Source organism: Canis lupus, chromosome 12 (genome assembly GCF_048164855.1).
Source record: "Canis lupus baileyi chromosome 12, mCanLup2.hap1, whole genome shotgun sequence".
NCBI lineage: Eukaryota > Metazoa > Chordata > Mammalia > Carnivora > Canidae > Canis > Canis lupus.
In genome coordinates this window covers 4,645,515-4,672,041 of record NC_132849.1, presented here as the reverse complement: position 1 = coordinate 4,672,041, position 26,527 = coordinate 4,645,515, and the positions used below count along the sequence as shown (strand labels likewise).

General features: G+C 49.3%; 1 protein-coding gene and 1 long non-coding RNA gene across 5 annotated transcripts in view; one reads left to right on the top strand and one right to left on the bottom strand.

Annotated features, from left to right (window-relative positions):
* The window catches only part of LOC140600925 (uncharacterized), a 40,936-nt gene extending 23,172 nt beyond the window's left edge, over window positions 1-17,764 (bottom strand). The window contains exon 1 of the long non-coding RNA XR_012004033.1: window positions 16,784-17,764. This is a non-coding gene — a long non-coding RNA (uncharacterized lncRNA). The remainder of the gene's footprint in view (window positions 1-16,783) is intronic.
* Window positions 17,765-17,857: 93 nt separating this feature from the next.
* ZNF687 (zinc finger protein 687) lies at window positions 17,858-26,486 on the top strand. 4 transcript variants are annotated; one of them, XM_072769162.1, is made up of 9 exons: window positions 17,865-18,094; window positions 21,027-23,149; window positions 23,296-23,474; window positions 23,772-23,948; window positions 24,037-24,199; window positions 24,350-24,682; window positions 24,774-24,886; window positions 25,077-25,218; window positions 25,350-26,486. In XM_072769162.1, exons 2-9 carry the CDS (start codon window positions 21,044-21,046, stop codon window positions 25,845-25,847), a joined length of 3,711 nt encoding a protein of 1,236 aa, XP_072625263.1. In that variant the 5' UTR covers window positions 17,865-18,094; window positions 21,027-21,043; the 3' UTR covers window positions 25,848-26,486. The 4 variants fall into 4 exon arrangements, with proteins under 4 accessions (XP_072625266.1, XP_072625263.1, XP_072625264.1 ...); XM_072769163.1 differs by lacking the exon at window positions 17,865-18,094 and adding an exon at window positions 18,164-18,298; XM_072769164.1 differs by lacking the exon at window positions 17,865-18,094 and adding an exon at window positions 19,193-19,582.
* The last annotated feature ends 41 nt before the right edge of the window (window positions 26,487-26,527 follow it).

The following is a 26,527-nucleotide window of genomic DNA, read 5'->3' as shown; positions in this document are numbered from 1 at the left end:
GGAGCCCGATGTGGAACTCGATCCTGGGACTCCAGGATCACACCCTGGGCTGAAGGCAGACACTCAACCACTGAGCCACCCAGGCATCCCTAATTCTACAAGTTTTTACTGAGTGCCTCTTCTGTGCCAGATTCTATGTGAATTTTAGGGGATAAAAATGATGAGCAAAACCAAAGGAGTCCCTGCCTGTATGGATAATCAAGTGACAAAGATATGCTGTCTAAGGTGGAAACTGCATTTGGCTGCAAAAAATGGAGACCAGAAGTAACAGTGATCTACATTAGATTCAAGTTTTACTTTTCTCTTGTATAAGAAGTCCATAGGTAGGTAGTTCACAGAACCCCGATCATCAACAGGGTCCAGGCTCCTTCTCTCTGGGTCACCATCCTCAGACTACGGTTTTTGTTTCTTAAGGTTAACTCACGGTCCAAGGTGACTGATGAAGCTCCAAGCTACTGTATCTGCATTCCAGCCAGAAATCAGGAGGATGGGGAAAGGGTGCAAAAAGATTAATATAAACTCTTTGCCCCATTTATTTATTCAAGTAATTTCTGTTCTCAATGTAGGGCTCGAGCTTATGCTAAGATCAAGAATCCCACGTTCCACCAACCAACCCATCCAGGTGCCTCCTTTTTGCTTCTTTTAAAAAGCTTTCTTAAAAACAAAACAAAACAAAACAAAACAAAACAACCCCACTCTCTTATATGTCTCATCCAACAACTTTGGCTTATATTTCATTTTTTAAAATTATTTATTTATTTATTCATGAGAGACAGAGAGAGGCAGAGACACAGGCAAAGAGAGAAGCAGGCTCCATGCAGGGAGCCCAATGTGGGACTCTGATCCCTGGACTCCAGATCATGCCCTGGGCCAAAGGCAGATGCTCAACTGCTGAGCCACACAGGTGTCCCTGGCTTATATCTCACTGACCAGAGTTTTGTCACATGGCCATTTAAAAGTTATTTTATTAAAGGAGAGGAGAATGGAGGTTTTTTTTTTTTTTTTAAGTTTTTATTTATTTTTTATTTATTTTTTAAAAGAAGGTTCCATGCCCAGTGCAGAGGCCAACATCAGGCTCGAACTCACAACCCTGAGATAAAGACTCTGAGATCAAGACCTGTGCCAAGATCAAGAGTCAGACGCCCAACTGACTGAGCCACCCAGGTGCCTCTTAAGTTTTGTTTTTTGTTTTGTTTTGTTTTTTTTTTTTGCCTCTTAAGTTTTTATTTTAATCACCCACTGCTCATCATGACAAGTGCAGTCCTTAATTCCCTTCACCTATTTCACACATCCCCCCATCCACCTCCCCTCTGGTAACCATCAGTTTTTTCTTTATAGTTAAGAGTCTGTTTCTTAGTTTGTCTCTCTCACTCCCCCCTCCGCCCTTTTGCTCATTTGTTTCTTAAATTCCACATATGAGTGAAATCATATTTGTATCTTATTTGTCTTTCTCTGACTGACCTATTTCACTTAGCATCATAGTCTCTAACGCCATCTATGTCATTACAATTGGCAAGATTTCATTCTTTTTTTATAGCTGAATAATATTCCATTGTATCTATATCTATCTCACATCTTTTTTTTTATCCATTCATCAACTGATGGGGCCCTTGGGCTGCTTCTGTATCTTGGCTATTGTAAATATTGCTGCCATAAACATAGGGGTGCATGTATCCCTTTTAATTAGTGTTTTTTTAATTCTTTGGGTAAATACCCATTAGTGCAGAGAATGGAGTTTAGATAGGTAACTACTAGACTCTGCAGCAGAACATCCCTTCAGCTACTCAGTATCTTTCATGTGACTATTCATTGTCCTGCAGCTATACTTATTATTTTTTTAAGATTTTATTTATTCGGGATGCCTGGGTTGCTCAGGGGTTGAGCATCTGCTTTTGGCCCCGGGCGTGATCCTGGAGTCCCGGGATCGAGTCTCACATTGGGCTCCCTGGATGGAGCCTGTGTCTCTGCCTCTCTCTCTGTGTCTCTCATGAATGAATAAATAAATAAATCTTAAAAAAAGATTTTTTTTATTCGTGAGAGACACACAGAGAGGCAGAGACATAGGCAGAGGAAGGAGAAGCAGGCTCCATGCAGGAGCCTGATGCAAGACTCGATCCTGGAACTCCGGGATCACATCCTGAGCTGAAGGCAGACGCTCAACTGTTGAGCCACCCAGGCATCCCAACCTATACTTATTTAAGTAATCTCTGGACCCAATGTGGGGCTTGAATTCATGGTTCCAAGATCTAGAGTCACATACTCTATTAAAGTGAGCCAGGTGCCCCTAGTAACCTATAAACCAAAGACAAGACAACTTATTAACTGCCAATGCATCTTACACCGGTGGAATAGGAAATGTCAACCACAAGCAAAGCTCTCTCTTTTTTCAGGAGAACATAGGAAACACTCAGGAGTCACTAGTCACTGGTTTATAGACCACTGAGGGGCTTGCCTGTGTCCTCATCCTTTGAATCTGGATGTACCAGTGTCCGGCTGAGGAACAGAGGAGAGCAGAGTGATGCCCTGAAAGGCACTGCAGCTTTTGCCTGGTTGGCTGGAACACTGATCCAACGACCCCTACGTTAGCATTCCAACTGCCCTGAGGCCACCATCTTGTGAGGAAGCCCAAAGTTGCCTACACAGAAGCCCCAAGAATACACAAAGAGAGTGAGATGCTCAGTCAGCCCCTAGCTGTTCCAGCTCCAGCTGAGTGAGGACTACCATGAGAGACACCCTGAACCAGGGTGCCCAGCCAAACACTTTGGGGCCACAGAGCTGCAGGTATAAAAAATGATTGTTATTTTTAAGTTTTGGAGTGCTGTGTTACACAGCAATATACACACAGAACCACAGGGTATATCAAGTGTGGAGGGGCCAGGACCACCTGCCCTAACAGAAGAGTAAGTTCCTCAGTTGGTCTGTCTGGCTTACCTTCATTCTGTCCCTGGGGAAAATCTCCACTGTTCTCCATGGCCTCTTGCTCTGCCCTCAGGGAGGTTGTTCTTTGTCCATCATCCTTCATGGCTCATCTGAAGAGGCCTCTGGGGAGGATACTCTTCTCAAGGGCTACACAGCTTTGGCAGCTGCTTGTAGAGGGAGCCACTTCTGTGTTGTGGATCCGAGATGTTTTAGTTTGTAGCCATAGGCTGTTGCAGTCCAGATATGGATTTGTTTTTGTGTTTGTTTTGTTAACAGTTTCATGAAATAATTAGTAGGCTTCCAGTCATTTTTTAAAAGAATTTGTTTATTTATTTGAGAGAGTGAGAGAGAGCACTTGCATGAGTTGGGGGGAAGGGCAGAGGGAGAAGGCTCCCCACTGAGCAAGGAGCCTGAAGTAGGGCTCAATCCCAGGACCCCAGTATTATGACCTGAGCCGAAGGCAGACACTAATTGACTGAGGCACAGAGGCATTCCTTCTAGTCAATTCCTAAACATAAGTTACTGTGGCCAAAGATACCATACTGAGGGTAGAAATTAATATTTTGCCTATTGGCCTCTATGTCATCCCTCTGTGCATCCCCCAACCCTGTCAATTGTTCGAGGCTTGAAGGGAAGTGAGGGGAAGATGACGCTGTTAGTCTCATCTTTGCTGGGAGTCTTGCACCATAGTCAGGCACAGAACTCTTAGCCAAGGTGCCTGAAAAAGTTTTGTGGTCACAGTGTTATCTCCTAGTGGGTGCCTGTGGAGCAGCTGCCATTCTGAACTGCTTCAGTATGGGGTAGAGAAGCAATTGGCTTTTTCAATCCAGCAGCCTCCATATGAGACTCTCCATCAACTTTATATTCCTGATTGTTGTGTGTGTGCGTAGAGTGCTTTCCTTAGCAGTGTTATTTCTGTTGGTTTTTTTTTGTTTTTTTTTTTTATGCTTACAGATTGGTTCAAACGCAATTGCATGTCTCATGCAGAATTTTGCTAAAAGCAGCACCAACACACCAGAACATGAAACCCTTTCTTTGTGGCTTTCTAAGGTACAATGAGCAACAATTTGATCAAGTGGTTTGCAAGTACCAGGGGCTGCTAGCTTTCCTGCCTGCAGTGCAGTGGATCTTCCCTAAACAATTGGCCAACATAATTCCCCTAGCACATGCCACATTTTATTTTATTTTATTTTATTTTTTTAAAGACTTTATTTATTTATTCATGAGAGTGTATACACAGAGAGAGAGAAAGGCAGAGACACAGGCAGAGGGAGAAGCAGGCTCCTCGCAGGGAGCCCGACGTGGGACTCGATCCCGGGTCCCCAGGGTCATGCCCTGGGCTGCCGACGGCACTAAACCGCTGAGCCACCCAGGCTGCCCCATGCCACATTTTAGATACTTGCAGCTACTCCACTTCCATCAATTTGGAACTGCATTTATGTTTGTAACTGAGACGGGAAGTAGAAGAAACTTAAACAAGATGGAAGTTAATTTTTCTCTCAAGGTAATGAAGTCTGGATGTAGATAGTCCAGGGTAGATATAGTGTCAGGGTTTCCTCAGCTTCCCAGGTTCTTGGCAATTCCCTCTTTCCCATCCTTAGCATGTGTTTCCCCATCCTCAACATGCCTCCAGGTCACAAGAGCCTTCAATCATCAAGTCTGTGTTATGAACAGGGAATATAAAGTGGGGAGAGGGGAAGAAGGATTGAGAGGATTAAAGACAGTGTATGCCAGCTATCTGCCCCTACTTTAAGGAGCATTTCTGGAAGATCCATCCAATAAACACCACTTACATCTTTTTTATGTTTGTATACATAGAATGTAGTCACATGGTCATAAGTGGCTGTAAGAGGAGGAAAATGCAGTCTTTAAACCAGTTATGTTGCCACCCAAGATAACAGGGGCATGGGATAAGCTATTGGGATTGATGAATAGGTTCATTATCTTTTTTTTTTTTTTTAAGATTTTATTTATTTATTCATGAGAGACACAGAGAGAGAGAGAGAGAGAGAGAGAGAGAGAGAGAAGCAAAGACACAGGTAGAGGGAGAAGCAGGCTCCATGCAGAGAGCCCGACGTGGGACTCAATCCCGGATCTCCAGGATCAGGCCCTGGGCTGAAGGCAGCGCTAAACCGCTGAGCCACCAGGGCATGCCCTAGGTTCATTATCTTGATGGTGGTGATGGTTTTATGGATGTATACTAAGTTGAAACTTATCAAATCATACTTTTCAAATATGTGCAGTTTATTGTTATGTCAATAAATTGGTTTAGAATGTATGTGTTCAAGAAAAGAATATGTATTCTCTAGTAATTGCTACAGGGTTTTATGTAAATTCATTAAGTCAAACCTTTAATTGTGTTGCTCAAATCTTTTATATTCTTTTTTTAAAGATTTTATTTATTTATTCATGAGAGACAGAAAGAGAGAGAGGCAGACACATAGGCAAAGGGACAAGCAGACTCCTAGAGGGGAGCCTGATGCGGGACTCGATCCTAGGACCCCAGGATCATGACCTGAGCCAAATCTTTTATATTCTTAATGAAAAACATACAGATATATATATATACATATATATATATATATGTATATATATATATATATATACACTTTTTTTTTTCTGTTTTCCTTATATGTTAAGATTTGCCATGACTGTGGTGGATTTATCCGTTTCTCCTGGGTGTTCTGTCAATTTTTTCTTGATAAAATTCAAAGTGTATTATTAAGAACATATAGGTTTATAATTATCAAGTCTTCATCGTGAATTGAAGCTTATATTAATGTAATAGCTCTTTTTACCCGTAAGTAAGTTTTGTCATAAATTTTGTTTCATTTTGTTCAATGTTAATATAACTATACTAGCTCTCTTTTGGTTGTATTTGCCTGGCACATACATATTTTCTACTACTTCTAAACCTTATATTTCTTACGTTTTAGGTATATCTCTTGTAATCAATATATATAGCTGGATATTAATTTTTATTTAGTCTAATAAATAAAAATTGCCTTTTAACTGGAGAATTCACTTTATTTACATTTATTGTGACTGGGATATCACTGGATTCATTTCTAGCAAATGTTTTTTGGTGGTTTTAATCTGTCTAGAATTTTCAAAGTCTTTTATATTTCTCCTTTCTTGTCTACTTTTGGGCTATTAGAGTCCCCTTCCATTCCTTTTTTCCTCCCTACCTGCTTGGGAATTATATAGTCTGCTTCTAGTCTATGAATATTTAAATGAAAAAAAAATTAAAAATTTTCTTGTTATTTTGTTGTTGTCGTTAAAGATTTTAAGTAACCTCTACAGCCAGTGTGGGGTTTGAACTCACAACCCCGAAATCAAGAGTCGCATGCTCCGCCAACAGAGCTAGCCAGGCACCCGTAAATGAAAAATTTTAACATGAACATTTAACAATCAAAATTAAGACCTTAGAATAACTTTAATCAACCCTTTCTAACCAATATGCAGTTAAGCTCAAGATTTTCCCCCTACCTAAAAGCAACCACTTTCAAGTCTCATGCCTGGTAGTTTATCAGCTATCTCCATGTCCCTAAATAACATCTTATATTGTGAATACTTGATTTTTTTTTTACTTTGTAATATTATGCATGGATTTCTAAAATAGAAGATGGGGACTTAGCTCTTCCACAGCCTCATGTCCCTCCCCCACTTCCTCCATATTATATACTCAGAATTTACATTATTTTGACTATGTAAATGTTATCCACAGATGTCACTATGATACTTTACCTCCCTTGGAGTGCTTTTTACTTTTACTTCTTCTTTCTTCTTTCTCTTTTCTTTCTTTCTTTTCTTTTCTTTCTTTCTCTTTCTTTTCCTTTTTCTTTCTTTCTTTTTCTTTCTTTCTTTCCTTCCTTCCTTCCTTCTTTTTTTTTCTTTCTCTCTTCTTTTCTTTTCCTTCTTAAGAGCTGACCCTAAACTCCCCTCTGACTGTCTGCATTTCCTCTGAAAGTGCCCGGGGCCAATATCCCCCTTCCCACCTATCCTGAAGGGCTCCTGGCCCCATCCTCTCTTACCTCTTTGCCCTCTCCCCTGTGTCATCCCTTCACTCTCCTGCACTTCTCCTGGCTTCTTGCCTGGGTCAGATCCTGTTTCCCATATTCCACTGGACTGCATTCTTGGTTTACTCCCTTGCTTTGGTTGGCCAACGCCTCGGGTTTTCTTTGAAAGAGTTGTCCAAGCCCAACCAGTCAACAGCCAGCATGGGCTTATGGGCCTGTGGGGCAGTGAGGGAGGCCATAGACCAAGGGAATTGGCAGGTATCTCCCCAAACAAAGGGAGTGATAAGTATTCTATAGGACTTAGGGCAAGGGTGGGGCTTAAGCGAAATTTAAATGAAGCCGTGTTCTAAGAAGCTCAAGGAAAACAGGGATCCCTGTAAAGAAGTTACTCTCAGAGCTGGATTGTGAAGTAAACAGAGATGTGGAGTATTATGTCCAGAAACCCCTTATCTGATGCTCTGTACCTGGGTGATAAATCTAGACGGCTTCTCTGTCTCAAGGTGACGTGGATCCTTCAGGCCAAAGGATTTTTGACTCATTCTTACTGATATGCTTTCAAATAGCAATGTTTCTTATAGCCCATGAGTTTAGAGAACAAAGTTTCCCAGTCAGTGAGAAAGTGTAGTCACAGAAGGGAGTCCTTATGAACTTTATTGCTATATACCTCAGGAGAAAGAGTGGTTTGTTTTTTGGTTAACCTTGCTGGCTTTCTGTCTCTTATCCCAGCCTCATGAATGGCAGGGCGGGATTTTACCTCCTCCAAGTTTTACTTTCTTGGGGTGTGTGGGAGACAATATTTTTGAGCCTCGGTGGGGAGCTTGTAAAGTTCTTTCTAGCGTGATCTGACCAGGCCTTTTCCTAAGAGAATCCCGGACATCAGTATCTTTAGATCAGATTCTTTGAAGCAAGCATATTTCAGTCTCCTGTTTGGAAAGTATGGGTCTGATTATTGGGGTCCTGAGTTTGGGGAAAGGGCTGGGGTTCTCAGAATGCAGGATGTAAATGTTGCCTTTGGTCCTTTTGTTTTGAGCAGGATGTTCCTGCCCTTTCTTGGAGCAGAAGACTCCACTTTCTCACCACGGTGGGGGAGGGAGTCACAAAGCCACAGAGAATGCAGCAGCGGACCTGGGATACAACCCTCCATAGACTTTCAAAGTTTTCCTGTTTTCCACCGTGCCTTTATCATTCCCTTCAGAAGTACCTGGTGTTGCTGACTCCCCCAAAGTCACAGAGTGCTGCACCTGCTGTCTGACCAACTTGTCTCCCAGCTTTGCCCATTGACCTAGAATTCAGTTTTCCTTTGTCTGTATAGTCAAGCTCACCTGCTTTCTAGCTTCCCAAATTTCACTTTTCTGTTTTGTCTTTCCCATTCTCTTTGTGAGCTTAGGTCTTTTTTAAAATGTCTTATCATTTCAGTAGATTTCAGGAAGGAGCAAAAATAAATGAGTATATATAATATACTCTCTATCCCAAAAGTCTGACTTTTGAACCACATGAATTAGATGATTATTATTTTCATATATAAGCAGTGTTGATTTAGCTTTACACACAAGTTTACTAATTTTTTTTTTCTCACAGATTTTTGCTTCAGAGACCTTTCTGGTATAGTTTGTTTTTTAAAGATTTATTTACTTATTTGTTTAGCAGAGAGAGAGAGAGAGAGAGAGAGAACAAGCAGGTAGAAGGAGAGGGAGAAGCAGACTCCCCACTGAGCAGGGAGTCCAGCATGGGGCTGGATCCCAGCATCCTGGGATCATGACCTAAGCAGAAGGCAAATGTTTAAACAACTGAGTTGTCCAGGCAAGCCTCTTTGGGATAGTTTGTATTCTCCTAGAAGGCGATCTTATAAGCATTTTTTTTTTTTAAAGATTTTATTTATTTATTCATGATAGTCACAAAGAGGCAGAGACACAGGCAGAGGGAGAAGCAGGCTCCATGCTGGGAGCCCGACGTGGGATTCGATCCCGGGCCTCCAGGATCGCGCCCCGGGCCGAAGGCAGGCGCCAAACCACTGCGCCACCCAGGGATCCCTATAAGCATTTTTTTAAGTTTGTTTGTTTTTTTTTTTAAAGCTTTTATTTATTCATTCCTGAGAAACCAGGAGAGAGAAGCAGAGACATAGGTAGAGGAAGAAGCAGGCTCCATGCAGGGAGCCTGATGCGGGACTCGATCCTAGAACCCTGGGATCATCCCGAACCAAAGGCAGACACTCAATTGCTAAGCCACCAGGCGTCCTTTAAGAGTTTTTATAGTTAAAATATGATGGTAGTAAACTCTGTTTCTGTTGGTGTAAAAATGTCTTTACTTCACTCTTGTATGTGCCAAGGAGTTTGGAGTTCATCACGTGGGCATTTGGAGAGACTGAAGGGTTTTAAGCATCTGAATATGAATAGTTTTGTTTTATAGAAAAACATTCTCAAAAAAAAAAAAAAGAAAAAAAAAAAAAAAGGAAAACATTCTCAGTTGGGGTGGGGCAAGGATAAGGAATCTATTGCAAACAACCAGGTTAGATATGAATGTGGAATGTGGCTGGAACAAGGGTTGTGATGATGGGGTTGGAAGGGTGGATTTTTTTTTTGGGGGGGGGTGGATTTGAAAGAGATTAAGGAGATAGAATTGACAGGCCTTGGTCATCACAGGTGATGACTAAGAGGGATGAGTGAAAGATGCCTCAGGTTTGTGCGTGGTTTGTGCGTGGTTTGTGCGTGGGTTAGCTGTGCTAACATTCCCTGACATGCAGTTTCAGGGATGAGAGAATATTTGGTAGAAAGTGGTGAATTTGGTTTTCATCATGGGGCCTTGAAAGTGTCTGTGGCATTTCTGGGTGGCACTCTGGAACTCAAGTGGGAGATCTGAGTGAGTGACACAAATGCACAGCTGTTAGGCCAAGGCAACAGAGGTTTGTGGATGAGGCAGAGATGGTGTAGACCGAAGAGGGTGTTACTAAAACTAAAAGGGCTGACAATACCAAACGTCATTGAGGAAACTGTAAGGCAACCAGAACACTACACATTGCTGGTAGGAGTATAAACTGGAATACTCAGGAAAACTGCTACAATCTCCTAAAGCTAAACATACACATCCCTTATGGCCGAACTACAGACTCAACGAAAATTAGTGCGCCTGTGCATGAAAATATAGGTACAAGAATGTTATGGGAGTTTTCTTCAGGATAGCCAAAAACTGGATATAACCAAATATCCATTAACAGTAGAATGGATAAATTGTGGGTTTGTCCATAAAATGAAATACTACACAGCAATAAAAGGAATAAACTATTGCAGGTGGGGGGATGGGGTAATTGGGTAATGGGCACATGATGTGATGAGCACAGGGTGTTATATACAAGTGATAAATTATTGAACACTACATCTGGGCAGCCTGGGTGGCTCAGTGGTTTAGCACCGCCTTCGGCTCAGGTCATGATCCTGGAGTCCTGGAATCGAGTCCCACGTCGGGCTCCCTGTATGGAGCCTGCTTCTCCCTCTGCCTGTGTCTCTGCCTCTCTGTTTCTCCTGAATAAATAAGTAAAATAAAGTCTTAAAAACAACAACACTACATCTGAAATTAATGATGTACTATATTTTATTGAATTTTAATTCAAAAAAAAGAAAAAAATAAACCAATACTACAACATTAGATTTCACAACCAGAATGTTGACAGAAGCTAGATAAACAAAAATTATATATTGTATGATTTCAATTTATATGAAGTTCAAGAACACACAAAATGAATCAATGGTGATAGAAGCAGATACTAATCAATTGGGGTGTCTGGGTGGCTCAGTTAAGTGTCTGACTCTTGATTTTGGATCAGGGTCGTAAGAGCAAGCCCTGCATTGGAACTGGCACCTGCTTGGGATTCTCTCCCTCTCCTCTGCCCTCCTCCCCTTTCTCTCTTTTAAAACAAAAACAAACAAACAAACAAAAAGAAGCAGATAGTAATAATTATTGCTCAGGAAGGGCTGAGAGAGCCTTTGGGGAGCTAGTGATGTACACACACATACACACACACACACAGCAGTACCTTCCAACTGAACCACTACCACCTCTCCTTGTGCAGCCATCTTCTGCTCCCACCACACCTTGTTCCTCTCTCCTGTGCTATTTCTGTCTTTAATTCTTGATTTGTTTCCTTGTAAATGAGACTTCCAACCCTCTGGCCTCTCAGCTCCTTGATCTGCTCTCCTTAAACCTCCAGCTCCTCCAACATCCTCAGTCTTAGGGGATGATCTTGTTTCTTACATTCCAGCAACAGAAGCAACCAGAGAGATTTTTACAGCTTTCTTGCCATGCCCACTTACTCTGCCTTCTCTCCTGTTATTTTGGGTGAGCTATGTCCCTCCACTTGCAACCTAAACCCTACCCCTGATCTTTTTAACCCCTTGGTTCCAGGAACCTTTTTCTATTTCTGCTGCAAACCCAGATTTTCCTTACTACAGGATCTTTCCCCTCAGTGTACTAACAATTCCTTAGTGCAATTCCTTCATCTTGTAATAGTCCTTTCCTCTCTGTTTCTGCTCCAGTTACCACCCCACTTTGCTCCTTCCCTACTTGGAAAGAACTGTCTATAGTCATTGTTTCCTTCACCCCACTATATTTCTTTTGAACCCACGACATGCAAGCTCTTGTTGCCACTAATCCACATAATCTGTCCTTATCATGCTCACCCATAACCTCCATTTTGCTTAATCCACTGGTCATTTCTCAGGTTTCATCTTATTTGATCTTGCAGTGGCATGTGACAATTTATCATTCTTTTCTCCTCCCTGAAACTCTTTATGTGGCTTCAAGGACACAACATTCTCCTAGTTCTCCCCCCCTCCCTTTTTAAGATTTTATTTTTAAGTAATCTCTACACCCAATGTGGGGCTTGAATTTATAATTCCAAGATCAAGAGTCGCAGGCTCCTGATCTCAGGGTTGTGAGATCAAGCCTGGCATAGGGCTCTGCACTCAGAGCAGAGTCTGCTTAAGACACTCTCTCTAGGGGGGTGGGGGTGAATGGGTGACGGGCACTGAGGGGGGCACTTGACGGGATGAGCACTGGGTGTTATTCTGTATGTTGGTAAATTGAACACCAATAAAAAATAAATTTATTATAAAAAAAAAGAAATATAAAATATGAATTTCAAAATGCAAATTGTTAAATTTCATTTCAAAATATCTACAGTTGGAGATTGGTTAAAAAAAAAAAAAAAAGACACTCCCTCTTCCTGGGGTGCCTGGAGGGCTCAGATCTTGATCCCAGCATCCTGGGATTGAGCCATGCGCTGGGCCTCCTGCTCAGCAGGGAGCCTGCTTCTCCCTCTCCCCCCTGCTCATGCTTTCACTATCTTTCTCTCACTCAAACAAATAAATAAAATCTTTAAAAAAAAAAAAAAAAAAGATTCGGGGCACCTGGGTGGCTCAGTGGTTGAGTATCTGCCTTTGGCTCAGGTTGTGATCCTAGGGCCCTGGGATCAAGTCCCACATCAGGCTGCCCATAGGGAGCCTGCTTCTCCCTCTGCCTATGTCTCTGCCTCTCTCTGCATGGCTCTCGTGAATAAATAAATAAAATCTTAAAAAAAAAAAAAAAAAAAAAGACTTTCTCTGCCTCCCCTCTGCCCCCTCTCAAATAAATAAATACTAAAACAAAACAAAAACCTGCATGGTCCACCTACTGAGTCATCAGAGAGGTGCCCCTCTCCTTCTTTTCTTTACTATTTTTCTCAGTCCCATTTACTGGTTGCCCTACTGCCCTAACCTTCAAACTCTGGAGTTCCCCAGAGTTTCCTCAGTCCTTGGACTTTTTCTCTTTTCTATCTTCATACATTCCCTTGGTGACCTCATCCACTATGACTAGGATTTTTTTTTTTTTTTAAGATTTTTTTTAAAAATTTATTCATGAGAGACACAGAGACACAGGCAGAGGGAGGAGCAGGCTCCATGCAGGAAGCCTGATATGGGACTGGATCCTGGGACTCCAGGATCATGCCCTGGGCCAAAGAGAGGCGCTAAACCACTGAGCCACCCAGGCATCCCTATGACCAGGATTTTAAATACTATCTATAAGCTAACGACACTTATGACTGAACATGACTGAAACTACGCTGCTGACCTTGCCCTGGAACATATTTTTCCTGATAGCATTCCTAGGTCAAGAAACAGCAACATAGGGAGTGCCTGGCTAGCGCAGTCAGTAGAGCATGTGACTCTTAGTCTCCGGGTTGGGAGTTCAAGCCTCACACTGGGTGTGGAGCCTACTTTAAAAAAAAAGAGAGAGAGAAATGGCATCATCATTCTACTTCCTCAGACCTCAAGGTTTTGAATTTCTTTTCTTCATACCCCATATCCAACTTCTTAAAAATGATGTTTTATTTGACAGATTTTTCTTTTTAATTTTTTAATTTAATTAATTTCAGTGATATTAGTTTCAGGTGTATAAGACAGTGATTTGACAATTCCATATATTACTTGGTACTCATCAAGATTACTTGATACTCTTAATCCCCACTACCTATCCACCCATCCCTCCACCCACCTCTCCTCTGTTAACCATAAGTTCGTTCTATAGTTAAGTGTCTGTTTTTTGTTTTCTTTTTTTTCCTGCTGTTTGTTTGTTCTGTTTCTTAAATTCTACATATGAGTGAAATCAGAGTACTTGTCTTCCTCTGACTGACTTATTTCATTTAGCATGATACTCTCTAGATCCTTCGACTCATTACAAATAGAAAAATTCCATTCTTTCTTATGACTGAAAAATATTCCATTGTAAATATATACCACATCTTCTTTATCCATTCATTTATCAATGGACACTTGGACACTTAGGTTCCTTCTATAATTTGGCTATTGTAAATAATGCTGCAATAACCATAGAGTGTGTGTATTCCTTTGAATTAGTGGTTCTATATCCTTTGGGTAAATACTCAGTAGTGTGATCATAGGATAGTTCTAAATTTTTATTTATTTTTTAATTTTTTAAAGACTTTATTTATTCATTTATGAGAGAACAGAGAGGCAGGCAGAGACATAGGCAGAAGGAGAAGCAAGCTCCATGCAGGGAGCCCGATATGGGACTCGATCCCAGGACTGTGGGATCACGCCCTGAGGTGAAGGCAGACGCTTAACCGCTGAGCCACCCAGGCGTCCCAGTTCTAAATTTTTAAATAGAAACCTCCATACTGGGCAGCCCGGGTGGCTCAGCAGTTTAGCGCTGATTTTAGCCCAGGGCGTGATCCTGGAGACCCGGGACGGAGTCCCATGTCAGGCTCCCTGCATGGAGCCTGCTTCTCCCTCTGCCTGTGTCTCTGCCTCTCTCTCTCATGAATAAATAAAATCTTAAAAAAAAAAAAAAAAAAAAAAAAAGAAACCTCCATATTGCCTTCCACAGTTGCTGCACCAGTTTGCATTCCCACCAACAGTGCACGAGGGTTCCTATTTCTCTACATCTGAGTGAACACTTGTTTCTTGTATATATATTTTTAATTTTAGCCATTCTGACAGGTGTAAGGTGATGTCTCATTGTGGTTTTTTTTTAATTTTTAATTTTATTTTATTTATTCATGATAGGCACACAGTGAGAGAGAGAGAGGCAGAGACACAGGCAGAGGGAGAAGCAGGCTCCATGCACCTGGAGCCTGACGTGGGACCCGATCCCGGGTCTCCAGGATCGTGCCCTGGGCCAAAGGCAGGCGCTAAACCGCTGCGCCACCCAGGGATCCCCTCATTGTGGTTTTGATTTGCATTTCCCTGCACATCCAAACCAAAAGTAAGTCAGGCTACTATGTCATGTCTTCTTCCTATCAAACTCAGAAAACACCAAAGCCCCCAAGCATCCTGTGACCAGATCCATTCCTTCCATCCCCTGACCCCTCCGGAATACACTCCCACCTCAAGATCTACTATTTACTCTCTTCCTGGAAGGTTCTCACAGATAGATATGCAGATAGCTGCATGGCTCGCTCACTCACTTTCAGCCTTAAATGCCACCCTCTCAGAAAGGCCTTTACTCTCTGTCCTATCTGAAATTGCAATCCTTCCACACTGCCTGACTTCCTTCCCTGCTTTATTTTTCACATTAAAAAAAGATTAGTAGGATACTTCTTAAAGCAGTTTTAGGTTTAGATAAAAATTGAGGGATGCCTGGGTGGCTCAGTGGTTGAAGGTCTGCCTTCAGCTCAGGACATAATCCTGGGGTTCCAGGATCGAGTCCCACATCGGGCTCCCTGCATGGAGCCTGCTTCTCTCTCTGCCTCTCTCTGCGTGTCTCTGATGAATAAATAAATAAAATCTTAAAAAAAAAAAATTTGAGCAGACATTATACTTACCATATACTTCCTTCTTAGTTTTCCCTATTGTTAATATCTTGTATTAGTGTGGTACATTTGTTGCAACTAATGAACCAATATTGACACATTATAAGTAACTAAAGTCCATAGTTTACAGTAGGGCTTCTGACAAATGTATAATGTCATCTATCCACTATTATGGTATCATAGAGAATAACTTCACTGCCTAAAAATGCACTGTGCTCCCACAATTTATCCCTCCCACCATCCCAACGCTTGGCAACCACTGATCTTTTTACTGCTTCCACAGTTTTGCCTTTTCCAGAATGTCATATAGTTGGAATCATACAGTATACAGACTTTTCCGTTGGCTCCTTTCACTTTGCAATGTGCATTTAAATTTCCTGCATTTCTTTTCATGGCTTACCTTTTTTTTTTTTTTTTTTTTTAATTTATGATAGTCACACAGAGAGAGAGAGAGAGGCAGGGACACAGGCAGAGGGAGAAGCAGGCTCCATGCACTGGGAGCCCGATGTGGGACTCGATCCTGGGTCTCCAGGATCACGCCCTGGGCCAAAGGCAGGCGCCAAACCGCCGCGCCACCCAGGGATCCCACCTTTTTTTTTTTTAAAGATTTATTTATTTTATTCAGAGAGAGAGAGAGACTGAGAGGCAGAGAGACACAGGCAGAGGGAGAAGCAGGCGCCATGCAGGGAGCCCGACATGGGACTCGATCCCGCGTCCCCAGGATCACACCCCAGGCTGCAGGCGGCGCCAAACCGCTGCGCCACCGGGGCTGCCCTTTTCATGGCTTACTTAATTGCATTGCTTAATTTTTCTTCCAGCAATATCAATTCTAACATGCTTCTGTTTATCTTATTTATCATATTTAGTTTGTCTTCTCTGTATATTTCATGAGAACAGGGATTTTTGCCTGCTTTGTTCACTGCTGTATTCTCAGTGTCTACAACAGTATTTTCCTCACAGACGGTGCTCAAGTAATGATTGAATTAAAATATTTAAGTGAATGAACAGTGCATCTAATTCAAGAAAAAACTTCTATTCAGAACCCTCCTGGCAAAGGAATCTGTGAAAGTGTTTAGCTTTCTAGACCCTTAGGATTTCAACTCCACGGCCTTTGACCTTGTTTGGTTAATACATAACCTAACCTGTCGGTGGCGCAGTTGCCTCCCCAATAAAATGGAGATAATAATAGTACCTCCCGCGCGCCGGTGTGGTAAATGTTATGTAAGTTACATGTACTTGCAGTTCTCATCACAGGCCCCACACAGAGTGGTGTGCATCAGTAGTAATTATTAATCCCACAGAAAGACGCAGAGAAGCTCTGCGCCACGTCCAGGAAGCTCCTCTGGGCAGGAGTGCAGGGGGGCCGAGCGCTGTGAGCTCGGGTCACTGCAGGCACACGGGACCACGGATTCCATTTGCCCACCACTTTACAAAGTCCCTGACGTTCCAAACGCGTTTAATCCTCACAAAAACAATCATGTCGGTGGGTATTATAATTCCCCATTCTAACCACGAGAAAAGCGGTCCAGGGAGGTCAGCGACTTACCCGATGGAAGCAGAGATTTCCCGGAGGCTCGGGCTCACATCTCAATACAGTGGTTATTACTCCTGCAAACTGTCGGGGCGCGCCAGAGAGGCCCGGATCCAGCGGTTCGGAGGTGCAGTGAGCCCTGGGCAGGGTCCCAGCCCTGCTCCTAATAACCCCGTCGGGGTGGCGAGCCGCGGAGGTTTAGGAGGCGGGCGGGCCAGCGCACGTGTATCTTTCGCGCAGCGTCCCCACCCTATCCCCGCCTCCAGGAGGCGTGGCAACAAAGCGCGGGAAAACCGGCTCCGGCTCCACCCCCACCCCGTGCTGGGGGCGGGGAAAGGGGAGTTATTAAATGGGAAATGGAGGCGCCGCGGCTCAAGCCCTGTCTCCGTGCTTAGGCAGCCCGCTGGCATGCCGCTTTAAGACCCCGGTGGCAACGGCCCAGGCCACGCCAGCACCCTAACGTCACCTCTCCTCCACTTCCGGTGTGCGGGGCCGTCCCGGGCTCAGGTGCCGGCTCCTTCCACACTGCTCACTCACCCCCGGCCCCCGGCAAGCCCTCCCTCCTGCACAGGACAAGGTGCGGGTGGCGCCATCGCCCGGGACCATCCGGATAATGTGGCGATTTAGTGGGAAATCGCCAAGGAACTGGTCAACCAGATGACGTAATGTTTTGGGTTACGTCCCATTTTGTGACTTCTGCACAGCATGACTGACATTGGGCTTTAACTTGAGAAAACAAACGTATCTCCGCCATCCGGCCTCGTTCAGTCGGCGAGGCTCTCCTCAAAGTACCCACCAAATAGAAGCGGAGTTCTTCTCATTTGCATAAGCGAACCGCAGGCGTCGCGGCTTGCGGCCAATGGGGAGTGAGGGGGTGGAGATGCACCTGAGAGAGGCACCGCCTCGGGGGGAAGCAGGGCACCTGATTGGCTGCTCTCTGAGCGACGGGAGCGGCAGCCAGTCGTTTCTGAGACGCCCTGACGGGGCAGGTGGGCCCGGCACCACCAATGGGAGGAGGCGTCTTCAGAAGGCCTAGGCTTCTTGCCCAATGAGGCCGGGAGGGCCGTGCGGGGCCAGCGCCGAGCGGCAGTACTTCAGGCCAACCCCGCTCGGGGCTGGGAGGGGTCCCGTGCTGAACGACGGCGGCGGCGGCCAATGGCGAGTGCGGAAGCGGGCAGCCCGGACCTGGAACGCGGAGGGAGCTGAAGGAGGGGGAGGCTGAACGGGAGAGAAGCAGGAAGTAGCGGCGGCCTCGGGGAGGGCGGCGGCGGCGGCGGGAGCGGGGGAGAGACCGCCGGCTCCCGGGCCGCACTCGGAGAGGAACAAGTAAGCGTGCCCGGGGTAATACCCGCCCTCGGCCCCGCCCCCGGGGGGGCGGGTAAATACCCCTGCCCCTCCCCCACTTGGCCAACTACCCCTGTCCCCGCGCCGCCCCCCGGGGCGGCTTCTAGGAAGGCCCCGCTGCAGCCTCCATCCCGTGAGGCGGAGGGGTGAAACTCCCAGCCTGTTGAAAGCACAGCCCCTAGCCGGGTAAACGTGGAGGGAGGGTCGCGGTCCCCAAGTCCTGGCGCCCCGCGCCCCAGAGGCGTCCGAAGCACGGCCCGGTGACTGTGGCTGCGGGATGTCGCGACCTAAAATGGTGTCCGTGTTCGGGGGCGGGGGCGGGGGAGCCGGGCCAGGCCGGAGCGCAGCCTGCACCCCGACCCGGCGAGGGTCAGCGTCCGGGCCCGGGCCGGACTCGGGCTCGCGCCCCGCGCCGCCGCGCGCCCCCGGACCGCTCCTCAGCCTCTAGGGAGCGGCGGGAGTCCGCGGGAGGCGGCGGCTGTGCGGCCGGGCCGGGAGGGGAGGGGGTCGGAGTTGGGACGGACCCCGGCCGGAGAGCCGTCTCCTCCCGACTCCTGTCGGTCCACGCACCGCCCCGACTCCGGGGAACTCCTGGGCCGGGAGGTGCAGCGCTGCAGCTCCCTGAGGGCCTGGGCGGGCCGGGCCGTCTTGTCCTTCGTACGCCGGTAGGGAAGCGCGACGAGGGAAGCGCGCTGCGCCTCAGTTTCCCCGGAGGCTTCTCCGTACACCCCGTCCCCTCCCCGCAACCCCGGACACGTTCCCCGCGCTGGCCCTCGGCAGATGGCAGGGACTTAATTCCGCCCGCTGCCCAGCTTGGCGGCAGCCTAATCGCCCCCGGCCGCCGGCCCCTCGCCCTGCTCTGCAGGCCCCGGGCCAGGGAAAGAGCAGTGGAACCCCCTCCCGACCCAGGCCAGTTCGCGGTCTTCCTGTTCAGCCCCTTCCTTTGGCTTTTGGGGAAGAACAGAGGGCAGTGGGGGAGGGCCGGAGCCCAAGAGTCGGCGCACAGCGGCCGCAGACAGGCCTGGGCTGTGGGGTGGGGGAAGCCGCGCTGGCCTTGAGCTCCCGCTGCTTGGTGGACTGTCAGCTCCGGGCTATCGAATGACCTCCAAAGTCACTTGGACGCCCAAGGGGGAGCTGCTGGGTAGGCCGAGTGGGCAGATGTTTTCTCCTAGTCCCCACTGATCGCCCAACGGCAGTCCACTTTCTGAGGGCCGGGGTGGAAGGGAGCTCCAGTGTCTCCTGGTGCGCAGAGAGGCAAGAAGAGAGCCCCAGCTCTGCATCGGGCAGAGGCAAGGGGTGGAGGGCTTTGTTTAAAGCCAGAGACTGCAGAATTAAGTCAGGGCTGATGAGGGGAAACTTCCCGTTCTTCCTCTTGTTGGTATCCTCTTCCTCCACCTTACCGTGGTCCCAGCATTGCCAGCTGCCACCTGCAGGGACTATCTTCAGTTTCGGTCTAAAGGCTGGCAGGAGGTGAGAGAACTGGCCCTGCGAAATGGCTTGTATCCTGGGCAGAGACTGTAGTGACAGACTTCTTTGGTTACTTCCTAGACATAGAAACACTTGTGGGGAGACACTGGTGAGGAACAGACCCGGGTTCCCCTCAGCCTCTAGGCTGGTTGTGTTGGTTTAGTGCCACATGAGTCTTGTGGGGTGTGTGTGTGTGTGTGTGTGCGCACACGCGCACTGGGACAGGTTGGGGTTGGGTAAGACTTCTTGAACTGGTGTTGCCAAGGGAAAATGAAAAGGGTGAGGAGTGTGAATTAGGAGCTCAGAGCAGGAATAACACGGGTGAGGGGGCTTGGCTTTTCCCCTTTGTGGCAGCCAGGCTTGGCTAAGTTACCCTGGAGCTTTGGCCCTGAGAGAGCAAGATGGGGAGGGAGAGAGGAGGGGCTGGCCCCGGGAGGGCCATGGCAGGGCAGAGGCACTCTGGGGAAGGTAGGTGTGCTAGCAGCAGGTGTTTGTGACAGGAGAGGCCTAGGCTGGGGCCCTTGTGACCAGGTTGCTGGCACGGTTTTCCCCTTTTCTCTTTATCTCTTTCTATTCCTGTGTCTTATTCTTTCCATCTTGGTCTCTTCTCTTGGGTGATTTCCGAGTCCACTTCTCCTTGTTAACCAAGCTAGATCCCCAGGTGCCAGTGATGACCCCAGGTCCCCAGACTTGACCCCTGACTCTTGTCCCTGACCTCAGTCGTAGATTCCCAGTGCTTACTCCTTCCCAGCTTGTTTGTCCCAGCTGTAATAATAAATCCTGCTCCGGGTTTTGACTCGCAGGGTTATGATTTGTATCAGGCTCCGAATAACCCTGTGGTGTATGGATTACTTGCCTCACCTTTCAAAACTAAGGCAGTGGACATGAGGCCATTGATAAAGCTGCAACTAGAATCATTTCTTCCATCTTGGCTTAAGTCATTGTCCCTTTGAACACATGGCTTTCAGATCTCTCCAGACCCCCAGAAGATCCATGAAGATTTATGAATGGATCCCATGCTGCCATGAATGAGCCCTTACACCCAGAGCATGGTGTATATCTTCCTCCTTAATAATGGTATTGATTAATTGATTGGTTCTGTGCTGGGCTCAGGAGGGGCTGAGGTGATTTCAATCAAGATGTTCACTGAACTTCCTCCGTCTCTGTTACCCTTGTTTCTCTACTGTGTCTCTGAGAAGTTTCTTTTCTTCTGCTTTCTCTGAATCTCGGTGTCTTCCCTGGAATGTGCACATAACCTACCTTTCAATTTTAGGGTTTGGCAAACCAGGTGCCCCCACCAGCTCTAGGATTTGTGATGTGGTAAAAGTGTACCCAAGGAGATTGCGCATGGTCCCAAGAGGATAAATATGGAGATCCTGAGGGAGGAGGGCCAGGGTTCCTGCCCTCAGAGGGCTCAATTTCTTACTCTTTTTTCTGTTTTCATCAGGTCTGGGACCTGCTGCCATGGGGGATATGAAGACTCCTGATTTCGATGATCTCCTTGCTGCCTTTGACATCCCTGACATCGATGCCAATGAAGCCATCCACTCTGGGCCAGAAGAAAACGAAGGGCCTGGAGGCTCAGGAAAGCCGGATCCTAGTATAGGAGGTGACTCTGGAGAAGCACCGGCAGCAGCTGCCAGGGACAGCCCTGAGGTGCCAGCCCAGGCCTCTGATCACGGCCTGCCACCGCCAGACATCTCGGCAGTCAGTGTCATCGTCAAGAACACTGTGTGTCCTGAGCAGCCTGAGTCCCCAGCTGGGATTTCAGGAGGAGATGGGCCCCGGGCTGGGGGGGTGACTAAGGAAGGGCCTGTGGGGCCTCGTCTGATGCAAAATGGTTTTGGGGGCCCTGAGTCATCCCTTCCAAGTACACCCCACTCTCCAGCTCCTCTCAGTGGGGGTACCTGGAAAGAAAAAGCTATGGAAGGCAAAGCTACTTTGGACCTCTTTGCTCATTTTGGGCCTGAGCCAGGGGAGCACCCTGATCCCCTCCCTCCCCCAGCACCTTCCCCACCTCGGGAAGGGGCCATGACCCCACCTCCTTTCCCCTCTCCCTTTGAGCTGTCCAGGGAGAATGGCCCAGCCTTGCTGCCACCTGGTTCTCCCCCAGTACGGGGGACCTTGAAGCAAGACAGCTGCAGCCCCCTTCATCCTCAGGGCCTGGCCGGGCTAGGCTCTAGCTTGAGCCCTGAGGCCACGGGTATTCCTGCCAGCGCCTCCCCTCCCCAGGTTGCTGGGTTGCCCTTCTTCAAGCAGTCTCCAGGGCATCAGAGCCCTCCTGCCTCCCCCAAAGTGCCCTGTTGTCAGCCCCTGAAGGAAGAAGAGGAGGAGGGGCCGGTGGACAAGCCTTCCCCAAAAAGTCCCCAGAGCCCCTCTAGTGGAGCTGAGGCTGCAGATGAGGACAGCAATGACTCCCCTGCTTCTTCCAGCTCCTCAAGGCCTCTCAAGGTGCGGATCAAGACCATTAAAACATCCTGCGGAAATATCACAAGGACTGTAACCCGGGTCCCCTCAGACCCTGATCCTCCTGCCCCCTTGGCTGAGGGGACCCTCCTGGCTGAGGCTGGCCTCCTAAAGCTATCCCCTGCAACCCCGACCCCCGAGGGTCCAAAGGTGGTGAGCGTCCAGCTGGGTGACGGCACGAGGCTGAAGGGCACCGTGCTGCCTGTGGCCACCATCCAGAATGCAAGCACTGCTATGCTGATGGCAGCCAGTGTGGCCCGCAAAGCTGTGGTTCTGCCAGGGGGCACTGCCACCAGCCCTAAGACTATGGCTAAGAATGTGCTAGGTCTGGTGCCCCAGGCCCTGCCCAAGGCGGAGGGGCGGCCAGGGCTGGGGACTGGGGGGCAGAAGGTGAACGGTGCCTCAGTGGTGATGGTGCAGCCTTCCAAGCCGGCCACCGGGCCAGGTGCAGGGGGTGGCACGGTGATCTCGCGGACCCAGTCCAGCCTGGTGGAGGCCTTCAACAAGATCCTCAATAGCAAGAACCTGCTGCCTGCCTACCGGCCCAACCTGAGTCCCCCCGCCGAGGCCGGGCTGGCCCTGCCTCCCACGGGCTACCGCTGCCTCGAGTGCGGGGACGCCTTCTCACTGGAGAAGAGCCTGGCGCGGCACTATGACCGCCGGAGCATGCGCATTGAGGTCACCTGCAACCACTGCGCCCGCCGCCTGGTCTTTTTCAACAAATGCAGTCTGCTGCTGCATGCCCGAGAGCACAAGGACAAAGGGCTCGTCATGCAGTGCTCACACCTGGTCATGAGGCCCGTCGCCCTGGACCAGATGGTGGGGCAGCCAGACATCACGCCCCTGCTGGCTGTCCCACCTGCCTTCGGACCTCCAGCCTTGCCTGCCCTGGGCAAGGGTGACGCGGCTGTCGCTGGCGCTATTACTGCTGTCGCCGCCGAAGCCCCTGTGCTACCACTGTCATCTGAGCCGCCTGCTGCCCCTGCCACCTCGTCTTACACATGCTTTCGCTGCCTAGAGTGCAAGGAGCAGTGCCGGGACAAGGCAGGCATGGCCGCCCACTTCCAGCAGCTTGGGCCCCCGGCCCCTGGGGCCAACAGCACTGTGAGTTGCCTGTCCCAGCTCTCCCCGGGGCTGGAGCCCAACGCTCTGGGAGTCAGATCTGGGAAGATGTTGGGGGCTCGGTCAGGGGAGGTCATGGGGTCGGGCCTCTCCTTGCTGACTTACCTTGTCTCCACTCCTGTTGACAGGTATGCCCAACCTGCCCCATGATGCTTCCCAATCGCTGCAGCTTCAGTGCCCACCAGCGCATGCATAAGAACCGGCCTCCCCACGTCTGCCCTGAGTGTGGGGGCAACTTCCTACAGGCCAATTTCCAGACCCATCTCCGGGAGGCCTGTCTACATTTGTCTCGCCGTGTAGGATACAGGTGCCTCCTGCCTCTCCTCCCTGGAGCCTTGTGACTGTTTCCCCACTGCCACCTCCTCCCCCCACCCCCTGGCACTTTATGGCCTCGTGTGTCCCAGCACCAGGCTTTGAGCTGGCCTGTCAGGGAGAGCCCCATCTCCTGCTGAACCCCTCAGCCTCAGATTGGTCTGCTCTTGCCCTGCTCCCGTGGAGAGGGGAGAGAGCTCCGGTTCGGCCTCCATAGGCCTCCGGCTAGGAGCAGGGCCCGGGGGACAGGCTGGAGACACCCTGCCTCACCTCAGCGCCCCCTGCCCCCCAGGTGCCCCAGCTGTGCGGTGGTGTTCGGGGGCGTGAACTCCATCAAGTCCCACATCCAGACGTCGCACTGCGAGGTTTTCCACAAGTGCCCCATCTGCCCCATGGCCTTCAAGTCTGCGCCCAGCGCCCATGCCCACCTCTACACCCAGCACCCCAGCTTCCACACGCAGCAGGCCAAGTGAGACCTGGGAGGGAGCAGGGTGGGCTGGAACGGGGTCGGGGTCCTGATGGGCAGGGTGTCTGCACTGTCCTCTCCGCCCACACAGGATGATCTACAAGTGCGCCATGTGTGACACGGTCTTCACTCACAAACCCCTCCTCTCCTCACACTTCGACCAACACCTGCTGCCCCAACGTGTCAGCGTCTTTAAGTGCCCATCTTGTCCTCTGCTTTTTGCCCAAAAAAGGACCATGCTGGAACACCTCAAGGTATAGGAGACAAGGGACAGAGGCGGGGTGCTCGACTGTGGGGGGTTTGGGGAATAGAACCCTCAGGAAGTGCTGGTGGGGAAGCCGCAAGGCCTCTGGCAGAGCCAGGCCCTCCCCCACAATGGCTGCCCCCTTGTCTCCCTCTCACAGAACACCCATCAGGCTGGGCGCCCGGGGGAGGACAGTGCTGGGAAAGGGGCGGCGGGTGCCCTTACAAGCCCCAAGGCTGAGCCCGAGGAGTTGGCTGTGTCTCGGGGAGGAGCAGCTGCCCCTACTGAGGAATCCTCTTCATCCTCGGAAGAGGAAGAACTTCCCAGCTCTCCTGAGCCTCCTCGCCCAACCAAACGGCCCCGGCGGGAACTAGGGAACAAAGGCATCAAGGGGGGCGGTGGGGGCCCTGGAGGCTGGACCTGTGGCCTTTGTCACTCCTGGTTTCCTGAACGGGACGAGTATGTGGCTCACATGAAGAAGGAGCATGGCAAGGTGAGCAGGGCTCCCTCGGGATCGGTCTGTGGCCATGGGGAGTGGGGTCTTGGAGCCGCGCTCTGAGGCTCCCTACGCTCTGCTCTCCCAGTCAGTGAAAAAGTTTCCCTGTCGCCTGTGCGAGCGCTCCTTCTGTTCCGCCCCCAGCCTGAGGCGCCACGTCAGGGTCAATCATGAGGGTATCAAGCGAGTTTACCCATGCAGGTAACCCTTGCTCCCTCATGCCCACATCCCCTTCCTCTTTCTGACCAGCAAGTGACCTGCCCACCCCATACCCCCAGCCCCACTAAGTACTTTCTGACCTGTGTCTCGTTTGAGTAGACTAGAGGTCGAGGCCTCCCTCTGCTCTGGCCACGGACCCCTGGCACCCACCCTCCCCACTTTCCCCCTCTAGGTATTGCACAGAGGGAAAACGCACCTTCAGCAGCCGCCTGATCCTGGAGAAACACGTCCAGGTCCGGCATGGCCTGCCACTTGGGGCCCAGTCCCCTGGCCGGGGTAGTACCCTGGCTCGGGGCCCTGGTGCCAGAGCCCAGGTAGGCTGAGGCCCAGTCTGCTGTGTTGAGAAACCATAGGGTTCTAGTCCCTGGCCTCAGGAATCTAGGAGGGGGTGCTAGGGTCAGTTTGGGGTGATGAGGAGGCTTAGTTTCCTCCCTCTCTTCTCCAGGGGCCAGGACGGAAACGCCGCCAGTCCTCTGACTCTTGTAGTGAGGAGCCTGACAGCACGACCCCTCCAGCCAAGTCCCCCAGGGGTGGGCCTGGAGCTGGAGGCCATGGCCCCCCACACTACCGGAGCAGTGGCTCAGTGGAGCAGAGCCTCATGGTGGGCTTGAGGGTGGATGGCGGTGCCCAGCAGTGCCTCGACTGTGGATTGTGCTTCGCCTCCCCTGGCTCTCTGAGCCGGCACCGTTTCATCAGCCACAAGAAGAAACGGGGTGTGGGGAGTGTGGGTGCCCTGGGCCTGGGTGAGGGGGAAGAAGAGGCCCCTCTTCCACTGAGGTCTGACCCGGAGGGTGGAGAGTCTCCTTTGCTTGCTTCTGGAGGCCCACTTACCTGTAAGGTCTGTGGCAAGAGCTGTGACAGCCCACTCAACCTCAAGACCCATTTCCGCACACACGGCATGGCGTTCATCAGGGCTCGGCAAGGGGGCAGTGGGGACAACTAAGCCTGGGCCTGGACTGACCAGCCCCCTCCCCTCCCTCTGGGTCAGGAGCCTGGGCCGCTGCTGCTGTCTAGTCCCTGGGCTAGGGATTTCATTCTAATTCACATTTTGTTCAGCTCCTCTCCCCCAACCCCCCCGACACACACGCTTTTGAGGATTATAGTGATTTGCAGTACCCCCTCCCCTTTCGGGTTTGGCCCTTGGGTCCTAGTAGAGTGGGCCCTCCACTCCTCCTTTCTGAGCCCAACACTAATTAGCTTCCTGCTGCAGACCCCGTGTGGGTTGAAGTGGGAGGAGGGACTTCCTAGGCCTGCTAGATGGGCCCAGGTAAGGCCCCTGATGGGGCTCTCAGGATGCTTCTCCTCAACCCTCAAGGGCCTGGCCCTGCCCCTGCACCATCCCTCAGCCTCCTTGGCAGTTGAAGCCCCCCCTCCCCCGCAGTGCCTTTCACTTTTTTTTTTAACCCAGAAATCCGGGGTGGGGGGGGGTTGGTAGGGACGAGTCCTGTCAAGGGGGAGCCCAGGGGAGAGGAGGGGACAGGCTCTCAGGAATCCTTTATTCTTGTAGTAATAATAATACTAACAGTGGGGAAATGGGAGGAAGAAAACCAGACCATTAAAACTGCTCGTGGTTTAATCCCCATCCGGGCTCCTCTTATTATGTGACCAGGACATTGTGGACTT

Excerpts from the sequence above, each read along its gene's own strand:
- ZNF687 (XM_072769162.1), top strand. The coding sequence starts at position 21,044 with ATGGGGGATATGAAGACTCCTGATTTCGATGATCTCCTTGCTGCCTTT. Across the intron at positions 23,949-24,036 it reads TTCCACACGCAGCAGGCCAA|GATGATCTACAAGTGCGCCA; the intron begins GTGAGACCTGGG and ends CCGCCCACACAG. Across the intron at positions 24,887-25,076 it reads AAGCGAGTTTACCCATGCAG|GTATTGCACAGAGGGAAAAC; the intron begins GTAACCCTTGCT and ends TTCCCCCTCTAG.